Genomic DNA, 14425 nt, shown 5'->3' with positions numbered 1-14425 from the left:
AGAATTGTTTTAGACTTTAAAATACGCGGTGCAAATGTTGCGCATTTCTGCTCCTCACAGCTAGCAGGTTACACGATCGGTTGACTGCACCGGAACTCGTCCTAATCTGGTTCACATAAAAAGTGAACGATGGGTCACATAAACAAATCTGAACTGTTGAAACCTTGCAGGTGTTGCTGAATCAAATCGTGGGAGATATTGCCTTACTGTGTGCATGCTACCAGCCTCCTTCTTTGCTTCGTTCAATTTCTCTGACTTCCCGATAATGTGTTTTTCATTTGCCAAACGCTACTTTATTTTGTCTGCGTCGTCAGTACGCCATTAATACGTGTGCTAACCGAGTCGCATCGCTGCTGTGAGCCAGCTTTCAGAACGCGCGTGTCATGACCCATACATTTTCCTCCGCCAACACAAGCCTTCTCTAAATTACGAACACGCCGTTGGGTTGCAAAAGGGGTCAGAGCAGGTCGTGTTTGTAGAGCTGAGGACCGTTTCTGCCCTGTCACGACCCCCACTGTACCAGATGACTTCAACCTGCTGGCTGTGACTCAGTGCTATGTTCACTGTAACCATTATATTGGAAACCGATTCATTTTGAAAGTCATTCAGAATCTGCGAGCACGTATGTAGAAAGAGTATTACATAACTGCGAAAGTACGACAGAAGGTACGGAGGCATGACAGATAATAAATGCTTCATCTTTCTGACAAGCACTGTAACCCCTCATTACTGTGTTACCGATAAAACATCTTCATGTCCAAAGAAGCAAAGAGGAACGCGTTGCTCATTGAAAAGTGTTGGCTCGATATTTTTCTGGATGCCTGCTCGTTAACCTCAATTACGTTCGCCTTTTCATTTTAAGTTACGGTGCTTCTGTCGATCACAATAAATATGCGGGTATGGTGCGATTAGATGTGCAGTTCGTATCATTTTACACCGAAGGGCGATTTTCTTGTGTTTTTGATACATTCTTCTAAATCATGAATTTTTTTCCGTGATATCTGTTGTACAATGTTTATATATTTTGATAATATATCAATTTCCATGCCTTCTTTCAAATTTATTTGTGTACTTAACGCAATTAAAAATGCAAATTTGTCACAGAGTGTCACTATTATGTTGTTGTCGCTGTTTGTTTTTTTTTTTAATTTTGAATATCAGTTTAATCGGCTATGACGATTAGCGCTTGCGCAGTTTGTTCCGGGGCCGCAAGGCAAGGCGACCCAATTTGGCAGTCCCTGATTGCCTAGTGTCATGGACAGGTTAATACCGTTGCATCTTGCATTCACACCATATAAAACAGATTTTTACTCGTTCGTTTGATAATACGACAGGCGAAATGGCCACGATAAACAAGAAAGGAGGACACTTTATACTCGGCCTCCGTGCGAAACGGGTTTAACAGGTTATTTTATTGCCCACTCTATGGTTAATTGAAACCTTGTAAATCAAAGTCAACCGTGACGGGTCCACGCGGCCCATGTACCGGCATCCACACTCCGCTGCGGCGTATCGATGACGATTTTAGGTAATTTCCCGTCGAAGGACCGATGCATCCAGAGTGTGAAGCAATTAAAAACGTTTCTGACAATGCAACGGCCTTAACATGTAATTCATGTCAACCTTCTATTACGGTTTGTATCCCTTTTTTCACGAATTACCAAGCAGCATTTTCGAAACAAAAGTAAAAGTGGCAAAATGGATGTTGCGGCATTAGCTGCTGTTTCCATGGGAATCTGTGTCCCTAGGGTATGGACCAATCAACAAACCGTATTTCAAAATATACCTCGGTGAACATTCTGTGTGACGTTCATACCAGGCCCTGCAACGTAAAACTGAAAGCCATTAGTGGGAATACGGTGACCGACTTTACTCGCCATTTTACGTGCCTGGGTAAGTATATACATCATCTAATGCATTGCAATTTTCTGCTTCTAGCAAAGTATAATACTTATTGATGTATCTCTCGACTGTTTCTTTTTTAAGGTACATGCGCCTCGGGGACAGACTCTCAAACTTTTACAATTGTTTTTTGATATACCACTTGTGGGGGTTCATTTTAAAGGTCTTGGTGTAAGAAAACTTTTCACCTGCTTAGTTTTTCGAAATTTTAAAAATTTTATTTTTCTCCGTAGAGATAACACAGGGAAGGAGGCCATTTAGAATTTCAAATATCGGAAAATCTTTGGTTATTATTTTTCTAGTACTGAAATTTGCACGGTGACCCTCCCAACGGCAGCTGTGGCAAATGGTACATTCATTTTGTGAAATATATACCATTACATCGAATTTCGTCGCATCATTCACAGATAATGGGTGCAGAAACGTTCGATTGAGCGGACAGAAGGCGAAATACGGTCACGCTCAGGGGAGATATAGAGCAGCTATAGCGGTAATTGAAAAGCGTTTGGATTGCGCTTTCGACAGCTGATAGCTAATAATGACATCTGTCAGACGCAACCGTGATTTTCAGACAGCGTGTTCAAATTCACGGGTATCGCGCATTGAAATCATAAATAAACTGCCTTCTTGTTCGTCACAGGGAAAAACGTTCTTCTCCTCTCAGTATCGATCACTGGTAAATGACTGAGATGGTGTGTGTGTGCCTTTCATCCAAGCTTGATGCTTCCGCATTTCCCTCACCCTTTCTTCCGTAGAATTTGAACGTCTTCAATGTAACTCTTAATTCATAAGCATGTTATGTCAACGCAATCGATGTTAAGTACTAGAATCATGGACCCTTGGGCGTTGAGGAACTACGCTATTTCTATTCATCCATTAAGCATATCCACTCATGACGTCGCTCAGCCGGATGTTGTGTATTGATTTAAATGTCGTTCGCAAACCTTATTGTGATATGATGATATAATTTAATATTAATATGTATACATGTGCATGAATTCATACATACATACATACATACCTACCTACCTACCTACCTACCTACCTACCTACCTACCTACATACATACATACATACATACATACATACATACATACATACATACATACATACATACATACATACATACATACATACATACATACATACATACATACACAAAGAGAACAACTTTAACGAGGAGCATTTGTACGGAACAAAATGTATTTAGACCGTTACGTAACCGTCAATGATACAGCATGAATATAGGTGTATGTATGTATCATCAATTACGTAAATATGAATATCTTTGTTATCCTGTTTTTATGTCATTGAAGAAAACCAAAAATGACATTTTTTCATGATCTTTAATTGGTAGGAAGAATTTTGGTATTTTCTTTATATCAAACGGCAAAGGCATCGTATAAGAAGCAGTTTTCGCTCTTTGAAATGCCCCTCGGACTTGTACATCGCCGCGGAGACACATAAACCAGAAACGGGAGTTTATTTTTGGCTTACAAATGGTGGTCCTCGTGGCGACAACCTCTCCCTGTTCACAGCTGTTGTTGACTCTGTGCCTTACAGACACGTTAGTTACACCGAGAAGAGAAGACGAGACTGGTTATTTGTAAAGGAATGGTGCAGGATTACCGATCTGTGTGAAGGGGGGATTCTATTACTTTTCACTCTCTCCTTCTTGTCCAGAAACAGTGTCTAATCGGGACTCTCGTCGAAGATGTCCATCAAATACAAGCTTTCCACCGCGTCAGTTTCGCTTTTCTGCGGTACAGTTTGGGGGAAAAATAGACGACATTCCATCGAAGTACGGAGCTGTTACCGAGTACGCAGCATCGCTGGGGAGCCTGAGAATTTCAAGATATTTTCGTGGTTTACCATTACCAGCGATAATGTGGTATGAGATAGTATTACACGGGATAAATTGATCAGCGATTGCACGGTATTTACGACGACCAGACCAACGTGTGGACCTCGCTACCGGGTCATTCTTTTTTCCCCTGCCTAATACATACGCCCTTGCACGACAGCGGGCATGTACGGACTCGCGTAGTGTCGACATTCCGCACTTATCGGAATGCTACACAGACTTAGATTGACACCACGCGGCCTGAAACTTTATGCCCAAATACCAAAATACCGAACACCGTATGCAGCGTATGGCTACAGCACAGAGTGGCACCTTCCTTATAATTAGAAGCAATCGCCGTTGCTAGCTATAAAACTGGTAAACGTGTTTGATATTCAGAATATGCGGACACTAGAAATCATTATATAACAATCCATTGGCATATAATTCAATAGACCTTGACGTCGGAATTAAAATCTTACAAAAAAGACACCACATGCTGAACTTACTATTCATATATGTATGTATGTATGTATGTATGTATGTATGTATGTATGTATGTATGTATGTATGTATGTATGTATGTATGTATGTATGTATGTATGTATGTATGTATGTATGTATGTATGTATGTATGTATGTATGTATGTATCTATCTATCTATCTATCTATCTATCTATCTATCTATGTATCTATGTATCTATACATGTGTGTATCTATACATATGTGTATATTAGGCCTATATATATATTATATATATAATATATATATATATATATATATATATATATATATATATATATATTTCTCGTGTTGTATAAGAAATATTTCTCTCTCTCTCTCTCTCTCTCTCTCTCTCTCTCTCTCTCTCTCTCTCTCTCTCTCTCTCTTCTCTCTCTCTCTCTCTCTCTCTCTCTCTCTCTCTCCTCTCTCTCTCTCTCTCTCTCTCTCTCTCTCTCTCTCTCTCTCTCTCTCTCTCTCCAATGTAAGTTGAAATATGTTATCCGTAACTCGGAGTCCGTCGATGGAATGGCTACTGTTGCATTTTTAGTCCGTTATGAAAACAAGACTATTTCCACTAGACTGACAAGGGCTGAGTGGGTAGAGCAATAACAGCGGCGACTCGATGGTAATTATACGGTGGTTCTGTAATGGATTTATAATGGAAGTATCCACTAGGGGGAGTAAATTTATTACTTTTCACCAAAATGTAGATGTCATTTCCAATGACTAATAACTGGGACGCAAGAAAGTTTGTTCATTGAATACATTGGTATTCATGAGTGCGTGGTTAAAAGTGACCGGGTTCATTTTTCACTTCGTCGCTGAAAAAAATATCCACGTGTCAATCCATATTTTTTTCTCGTTATTCACGAACGATGAATAACGAATAAGGGGTGTAATCGAAGAGCATGCTGGGAGTTCTGGTGATGGGAGGAATATGCACAAGCATACTGTATCGGCATACCGTAATGAGATATGAATTCCTTGGCTCATTAGAGTGCGATATATGCACCAGAAGCAATTATTTCGGTGTGACGTTATGTCACCAAGCAGAGAATTGAACAGAAACGGGCCACGTATCGGATGGTAGGGTGTCCTTGTTGGATCATCGAACAACAACTGCGCAGGCTCAATGAACCGGGAGTGAAAGGCACCTGGTTTGAGAATTGGCGGAACTTTTCAATTTGACACGGCGCGCGATGCGGCTTGAGTATGAAGTGCTCGAAAAGCAAAGGATATACGTGCCCAAAATGACAGCTGTGAACAGAAAGTGGTAGATACATTGTCGGACGAGAAAAAAGTGGCGAGTATTTTAATGTATAAAATTGCAAATCACAGCGCTACGATAAAACGTGTTTCAAATGACGTTACGTTGGGGGAAGTGTGTATTTTGAGTAAAATTAATTATGTACTTACTCAGTGGAAGAAGCAGAAAGAACGGTAACCAGCAGACTATAAACACTCCCACCACAATGCCGAGGGTTTTCGCGGCTTTTTTCTCCTTGTTGAACCTCGCCAATTTGGAACCGAGTCCTGACGGAACAGAGGCTTTCTGCTTTCCCTTCATAATAGGCGAACCTGAAGCTGTGCTCCCTTGCCGGGGCGACGCTTTCCGTTGCTGACCCGTATGAACCCGCAGGGTGACGTCATTCTTGCCCTTGCCGGTCTTTTCGCCATGCATTAAGAATTTGGTCTGTATGATGGCTTCTCGATAGATGCGGTAGTAGAGTATGAGGATAATGATGAGCGGGATATAGAAAGAACCCGCCACTGAAAAGATCACGTAGCTCAGAGAGTCAGTAATGGGGCAGTTGTGAGGATCTTTCGTCGGTTCCCGCCATCCGAACAACGGTCCAGCCGATATCGACACGGAGAAAAGCCACACCATGGCGATTATAAGTCCGGCACGCCTTTTTGTCATGATCATGTTGTGTTGGAGGGGCCGAGTAACCCCTATGTAGCGATCTATGCTTATCACACAAAGGCTATTGATGGAGGCTGTACAACACAGAACGTCGACAGCCGCCCAGATATCGCAAAACGTGGGTCCGAACGGCCAATAGGGTATGATTTCGTAGGTGGCCGAAAATGGCAACACCGTCGTCCCAAGGAGGAGATCGGCCACCGCTAGGTTGACGATGAAATAATGCGTCACATTTCGAAGAGAGCGTTCCAAAGCGACAGCGAGCAACACAAGGACATTTCCACAGATCACCAGCAGAACCATCACTCCCAAGGCGATGGTGGACAAAACCACAAAGGTAACTGACGGCAGTGGGGGCAAGGCACTGACGTCGGTCGCGTTCGACGAGTTTGCCGCGGCGGTGGTCGTCAACATTCCGATAGCAACTTCTAAATTATCATATTCCATGCTGTTGTACGTCACGTATTCCGACTGTCTGTCCTGGGGACTCGTCATCGCGGTCTGCGGCTGTATCACAGCGGACGACATGACAGCGTTGAGCGGCACCGAGTTGGTGTAAGACATTGCTAAACTGCTACTGGTGTTTAACATAGATGACATAATAGACCCAGGTCTCCCGTGCTACCTTTTCGTTTATGCTCCAATAGCTCCTTTCTCCTTCAGGTCTCTAGAGAGTCTGAACTTCGTGACGATCTAAAAAACAGAAAAAAGGACCAACAACAAAATATATATGGACACACACACAAAAAACTAGGCGGTCTGTATTCCATGGTTCCGGCCCATTTTCTAGCCACAATGTCGATGGCAATGGCCTGTCATGGAGGTATGCTACCTACAAAGTCTTCAGCCTATACACTCTCTCCTGTTGGATGTCAAGTCTTGGACTCACAAGATCACTAACGTGCATTTGACGTACATACACCTCGGATCACCTATAACACGAAACCAATTGCTGTTAACTGCCCTCTAACTTTCATAGATAAACAGTTTCACTGCGGGTATATTTTTCTGTGGTGGAATCTCTTAGTTATTTATGCTGGTTGCAGGGACGGCCATCCCTGTGAACGGTTTCTAAGCGAGCGGCAGTGTAACATTAAGGTGGTAGTATGCGCGTCGAAAATGAAAGGCGAACTTTTGCTCAAAGTTTTTCTCCATGAATCTTTCAGCCAGTCTCTTACTAAATCAAATAAAAAATCGGGGATCACCGCACAAAGTTATGTACTGGAGAAGCAAGTTACCAAATATTTACCAATGGTTGAAGTTTAAAATGGGCGTAATCCCTATGCTAACTCTATAGGGAAAATTAAATTTTCGATTTTCGAAAAACTAAAAAGATAAAGAGCTTTCTTTCTCAAAGGGCTTTAAATGAGTCCGCCACAAGAGTAGATCAGAAACGAATAGTAAAAAAAACGAGAATCCAAATATCTGTCCCCGAGGCGCATATCGTCGTTAGAATACACTTTTCATCGGGTTCTCTCGTTTGGTCGTCTGGGCTAAAGGCGCCATAAATGAACTCGAAGGCAAGACTATATTGATGAGATAGCACTTGTGAAATTTAAGTGCCTTCACAGTTTTTAAAAATTATTCATCAATTAACGTGCGGAGCCATGAAATGAGAATTTAATGATATCTTGTGTCGATATAGCGCATCTTTTCGTTAACGAAGGACCTTTTTCATTCATCTTTCGGCGAAAAAATATATCATGGTTTATCGAAAAATTTATAGTGCAACTGCCTCAGCGTTATATCTCGACGGCAGGTTGGCAGTGGTCCTGATTATCGGCGTCAAGAGTGTTCATGGACTTGGTTATGACAAGGCAATTAGTGTCCATAATTAATACTAAATGATTGGCACTCGCAGTGGCGCAATGAGAGTTCTATTTTCGCAAATCAAATCTATTGCGTAATAATAGTGGATTAGAGTGATTATCCTGTGCTACTCACCATCGTCAATTTCTCGCATTTCAAAATTTCCACGTTCGATTGGACCACTGGGGTTGTGACAGCTTCACATCTTTTTCCATGTGGCAATCTCCTCACTAGTATTAAATAAAAAAATAGAAAGAAAAAAAAATACCTATATGAATGTTCGGTGTTCTTTGGTCAGTGTCAAGTTCATGATCGTTCACAGTTCTGGGGTATAGCTCCGCAGCTGAAAAAAAAATAAGTGAGTTTGTCTTAACCCGGAGGTGTTTGCGTGTATAGGCGCCCATGTTTAAGCGAATCGATCTTTGCTTGGCTGCTGCACGGTTGGCTAGCTTCTTTGTTGCGAGGGATTGTAAATACCCCTGGGTTGTAATGTCGAATTAACGTGGTCGCTAAAAGAGATGGTCATCAGACGAGCTATGACGCCTATATCGGGCGGCGCTAAAACATACAACTTTTAACAAGCTGCCGGGCGTGCTTTGCGATTCAAGTATCTGTCGCTAGATCAACATCTTACTGACAGGTGGAGACAAGGGCTGTCACACTACAAATTGGAAATACCAACAGACATGTTGCAACCACACACACATGTACACACGACCGTGGGGACGATTAACTAATTCCCACCAGTGTGTTGATATAAAAGGGCACGGTACCTGTGAGAAAAGTCTGATTGCAGAGTACTCATTAACTGAAAACCTATATCAGATGTAAAGTGATGCTTGAATCGCACTCAGAGGGCAGCCAAACGACCGGTTACGTGCACTATTGGCGATGTCTTCGGGTGAGGTCGACGTATGGCGCGCTTTCGATTTCTGGACCCTCCACGCTATTGATCGACGAAATCTTAGCTTTCTCTCTAACAACTAACAAAAGAATTTCACTACAATGGGAACTTCACAGGGGTCAGTAAATAAGACAATCATGCACTTTCTAGTTTTTGCATAATTCATGTCCGCCATTTCTAACTATATCCTTCGTCTGTCTGTTTTTGAGTCTACCAGACCCACGCTCGCCTTTATTTTCATCAAATCCGAACGGTCGCGCGCGACAGTGTCACCGAACGTCATGTTACACAGCTAAAGGGTCGAATCGGTTTCTCCGTCATTAGTAATTCTCGTCAAGATTGCGTTCGGTGACGTGCTTTTAACAAACGAGAGGATAAAACACGGTCGCATTGTAAATTTCACCAGATCTTCTAAAACCGAGGTGCCAATTTCCTGACACTTTTTGACGAGCTCACGCCTCGTTGCTGCCGACACAAGGTGAGGAATGTGATCTCTCTGGCATTTTCTTGTATTGGTTTTCCACCCTATAATCAGACACACAAAGTGTTTATTTCATCGGCTATCGCACACTAGAAAGAAATTACTGAACCGAAAAGATTGGCTTTTAAACTGTTTAAATTAAACAATTGTCGTCAGGTGTGCTAATTTTAAAGATAAACGTCACTCAGGCGACACTGATGACAGCAAGTTGGACGGCATCCCTCCGATGACAAGTAGCTGACAGCGGATGTCCGTCCGATGACTCGATGCTGAGCACCCTGACCCTTTTACGGCAACAGACCATGGTGAGCGAAATCTTTTTCAGATAACCGCGCGTGTAAACACCACCCACCCACCCGTCTCCAGTTGAAAGCGCCATTCAGTCATCAATTAGCGAATCAACCATTAATGAATTTTTTACATAATAACTGGATTATGGGATACACGTCACCAAAATCTATACGCGCCTATCATTCCACCACTCTATTACCCGCCACTACTATTGACCGATCAACTAATCAGTGATAAAAAAACACTATACATTGCCTACTATCAGCCGACCGGTTCCCTGAATATATTCGAACCGGTATTACTTTTGGAATTTGACCGGCATATCTGTGAACCTGTCGTTTAAGCCGGTACAGTTTTTTGCATGAGAATATTATAACCATAGGCAAAAAAATATATACACAATCAAGTGGACTTCAATTACGATTTTGTAGTTGTGGAATTGTACTGGTGGATATCATCGGAGGAACGCACAGCTGTGTGGTACGGCATACGGCCAATAAAAGTATCCCCTGAGGAGGCTATGCGTATAGCAATGAAATCTATCTGGTCTTGGCATTGCCCCCTGATCACTGCGAGCAGTACTCAGCTTTATACAGTACATTTCTCATAACATAAAAACCAACGCTGTCAACCTACCATAGCGAAAGGAAATCCACACTGGTAATTTGACGGTCACGACCAATAACTCGGCAAAATTGAGCAGGCACGATGTTCATCCCGTCTAAAGGGAGTTGGAGGGTCGTTCAAACTTAAAAAGATATCCTGGAATTACACGTTCCGTTTCCCTTGAGACGATGGAATTAAAAAAAAACTTTTTCTATTGGAATGTAGGAGTCACACGGTAGCATCGAAACGTTGTGCCTACGCGCACGATATACTCCGGCCTCACTGAGGCAGCCTTGGCTATTGGCACTAGCGCACTGTTCAGAGCTTTCATCGGCCTCACTATATATAGCTCAATGAAACGGGCATTACAGAGGCAGTGCCCAGGCTGTTTTGCATAATAAGCCCGAGCTATCTCTATGACGTCAGCCGTTTCCCGTCCAGTCAGCGTCACACGAGAAGACCTCTGCTCGTCCATTCGTCGACCAGAATATCTGAATGAACGAACGCTACTGCGACACCGTCGACGGAATGTCCACACCACTTCACAAGACTTGACAAAGTCATAAAATTGTCCATTTTTTGTGAAAGTACGAAACCACTCTTTATACGCTCGAAATTAAGTCTTATAGTTGCTGCACACAGTCTTGGCTTTCAGAGCTCTAAAGTTGAAACGTTTGTGTTTGAAGGAGGAAATCCTCAACACAGGTCTCGGTAATTACAGCAGTTTTCCAACATTTGTAGCACCCTTAAATACACGATTTTATGAAAGGCTCCTCAAACTGCGCCCTGTTTGTGTTACAAGTACCGTATAATGTATACTTAATCACGTTACATTCACTTGAAAAGGGGGGGAATATCATTAGATAAGCTGTCGATTGCGGCGTGACTATCGCATGTTACGTCCATGTTACCTTATATAATTCTACATTGTTGTGGGGTTTAAATACAGACCACATACATGCAATTGATTCACTACCGGGCTTCACAACCTGCCCGGACACTGCCCAATCATGTATTTAATCCATGATAAGAGTTATCGATAACTCCGATTTCCCCCTCTTCCTCCCCTCTCACCATCCCATTACATACATACATACATACATACATACATACATACATACATACATACATACATACATACATACATACATACATACATACATACATACATACATACATACATACATACATACATACATACATACATACATACATACATACATACATACATACCAGAACAGACCAGTACCATACAAATCTTCAATTAAGAATGCAATAAATACTATACATATAACGAGGACAAGGGGATTCTTGTAGTATAAATTTACAACTTTTTCGAAATCAACTGTGTTGAGTTGTACTGCTTCCCGCGAAGATCGTAAAAACTGAAAGTCTTCGCCGATCACGTGATTCTTGGATCTCTTTCCGCTGCAGTTCCCCTTTTTCTCATCGGTGTTGCCATTTTTCTGTCCGCTGATTGGTTAGTGTTTGAAAATTGGTATATCCCTCCGGGCGTGACCGTGATTTGAACATTTGCTTCAAAGACTCTTAGCCTTCAGCAGGACGACAAACCCTGAACATTGCTAAAATCGAGTTTTTGAAAGTGTAATCGGAGGTAAAGAGTTCTGACACCATTCTGCAACGAAGTCCCCGTTGTTTGTAATACAAGAACAGTGCATTGTTCGTGTAAATAAATTCTAGAGAGAGCAAACTGAGCTATTTTCTCGTGAGCATTTGAACAAAGTCATAATATTTGCAAGAAAGAAACACCAGGGATAACATGGGAGGGATTTAGTTTCTGAGAAAGTCTGCCTCGCGCGGAAACACCACTTCGTCGATGAATAAGCAGTGAGGGATGTTGCCGGCGGTTATTTATGAATATTGTTGCACGATGGGTATCTAGAAGCAAACCTTTATTTTCGTCGTCTGCATTTTTCCAATCAAGTCGAGGAGCGTGACTAAGCCACGACCTCACGGTTGGTTTCTCGAACTGAGCTCAATTTAACATTAATTACACCGAAATTCGACGGTTTACTTTTGCGACATCGGGTGTAGTATGTATGTACCCTTTGAACTGAGCTTTCTATTTGCGACCATTTAAAGAGACCCGAGCGAAGTGATTTCTTTTCCTAAATTAACTCATTGTCTTTAATGATGTGCCGTGCCTACTCACTGCCTAGTTTCATGATACAGGGCATCACCCGGCAACGGAAAAGCCCGAAGGATACACAAGCGCGAACTTGCCGTGTAATTTATGCATGATTGAGGCCATCGAGGTCAAAGAATATGAACGCTTATCGATTCAAATGAAACAAAGGGTTCATTGTCGAGGGATGAGTGTTTGAATACCACGATTGATCAAAATAAAAGTAATTGTCCTCTTAAATATGTAAATCTCTATATTTTTGCCTAGGTAGGAAAGCGAGCAAGTCTGGGTATTCTTCATGGATTTTAAGTATTTCATCTTTCCACTGATGAAGTTTGACTCAATTTCTCAATCTGTTCACCCTTTGCCCTTTCGATTTGTATCGCCTCTCCCAAGATCTCATCTGTGGCCTAGCCCCCCCCCCCCCAGCAGATAGTCTTTCTGAGTTGACCCCGTGACCTATGAACATTTCTATATGTTATTAACATCATGTTCCGATGACACTTGAAGGCTAAGCTAAAAGGTGGTGTGAATATATGATAATGAATCGCGAACCGCTCCCGGTTTTATAATCTTTCATTCATTTGTCAACTTCAAGGTGCTGTACTCTCAACAGGAAAAGTACAGCTGGCGTTCAAACTGCAAAGTGACCTTTAACTATGCAATCAACCGTAAATGATTATTGATTTGAATTTATTTGCCATAATTTTCATTGCCATGTATTAAGACTGAATAAAAATACGTGTTTCCGGTAACGCGCTCTACTCTGGAGAAACCCTCCGACTCTAGACATCTATTTCGCATTTTCAAAACATGTCGAGTTAATTTTACAGTATTTTATGGGTCTTAGCCAACAAAAACAAAAATTTTAAAAAATTCTCTGACCCACCTACCGTAATTTTCTGAGGCATGTTACAAGAATCACACCTCTTTGTTCTATTTAGCCTAAACAACGTAAATTCAATTATATGAGTGTTCTTTTTCGGATTGAAACTAGATAATATACGCATGATAAATGCTTTCTCTCTATCAATTATTGTTCTCCGAAGTTTCAGGTCGAGGCTAGCTTGAGTCATGTAAGGGAAATTGCATTTCGCCCTAAATATTATCATTTTAATGGTCAATATTCTCTGAAAAAAAATCTGTCACGAACGTTTAAAAAAAAGAAAACCAAGTTAAAATTCGATGGATCAAGTTATCACTTACAAATCCCTTGCCTATATATATGTCGGCGTGCTTCGTAAGTGTATGAACATTTGGCCACATTGTTGGAAAGAATTTTTATACAAAAGACACACGACCCAAAATTACTGGTAGTCATGGTAACGGTTTAATTTCGCCGGAAGAAACAGAACCAGCTTGTTTAAATAACTTGTCCAATTTCACTTTATTTTTCGATTCTAATTAGAGATTAATTCATTTTGAAGTCGCAAACCCAATAGTACAGCATTCGTGAAAATATCATGATATATAGTTCGTTGTAGCGAAAGGTCAGGTCCCCAACGAAAGCCCTGTCGAACCTCCGTGAATGCAAAGGCAAAAAATCCCGCCAATTTACTTTCCAGGCTGTCAAGTGCGCCTCAAAAGTTTTGAGACACCGCCTATTGCGTCGCTTGAAAGACAGGCAGGTTGGAGGTGAGGTAAAATTGTGCCGACCACGTACACCTTTCAGTCAACGCCAGAGACTGTATGGCGACATGAAAAGCTTTGGGCGAAGCTAATAAGGCGGTTGTGACTGTTGGGTTTTTAACGTGATGTGAAAGTTGATTGTTTCCATTCCATAATACTGACGTTTTGGTACCTCGGAAAACGAGCATGCGCAAGAATTAATAGCTTCAAGACCGCCAAACAGGAACAAACTTTCATGTGACCTGGAGGGGTGTCCGAAAAACCTAAATGCGACGACGCCCACACATTGAAGCCTGATACCATATCAGAAGAGCATGACAGATCAGTCTACAAAACGAGAAAAGAAGATCATTCATCTAAGAGGATTAAACGAACAGATTTATACA

At 41.7% G+C, this 14425-nt stretch overlaps 1 protein-coding gene across 3 annotated transcripts in view; it reads right to left on the bottom strand.

The window, feature by feature from the left end:
- Window positions 1-14425, bottom strand: part of LOC139120296 (alpha-1B adrenergic receptor-like) — a 131337-nt gene that overhangs the window by 39721 nt on the left and 77191 nt on the right. The window contains exons 1-3 of one of the 3 annotated variants that reach the window (XM_070684616.1): window positions 10295-10626; window positions 8118-8212; window positions 5666-6866 (exon numbers count right to left, since the gene is read on the bottom strand). In XM_070684616.1, the coding sequence (XP_070540717.1) occupies window positions 5666-6773 (1108 nt within the window). In that variant the 5' untranslated portion in view covers window positions 6774-6866; window positions 8118-8212; window positions 10295-10626. Of the gene's footprint in view, window positions 1-5665; window positions 6867-8117; window positions 8213-8755; window positions 8927-10294; window positions 10627-14425 lie in introns of those variants that run through there. The other 2 variants (XM_070684617.1, XM_070684619.1) reach the window with 2 other exon arrangements.

The sequence above is a fragment of the Ptychodera flava genome, chromosome 20 (assembly GCF_041260155.1).
Source record: "Ptychodera flava strain L36383 chromosome 20, AS_Pfla_20210202, whole genome shotgun sequence".
NCBI classification, from domain to species: domain Eukaryota; kingdom Metazoa; phylum Hemichordata; class Enteropneusta; family Ptychoderidae; genus Ptychodera; species Ptychodera flava.
Note: the sequence above shows the minus strand (reverse complement) of the source record. Positions and strands in the feature narration are given on the sequence as shown.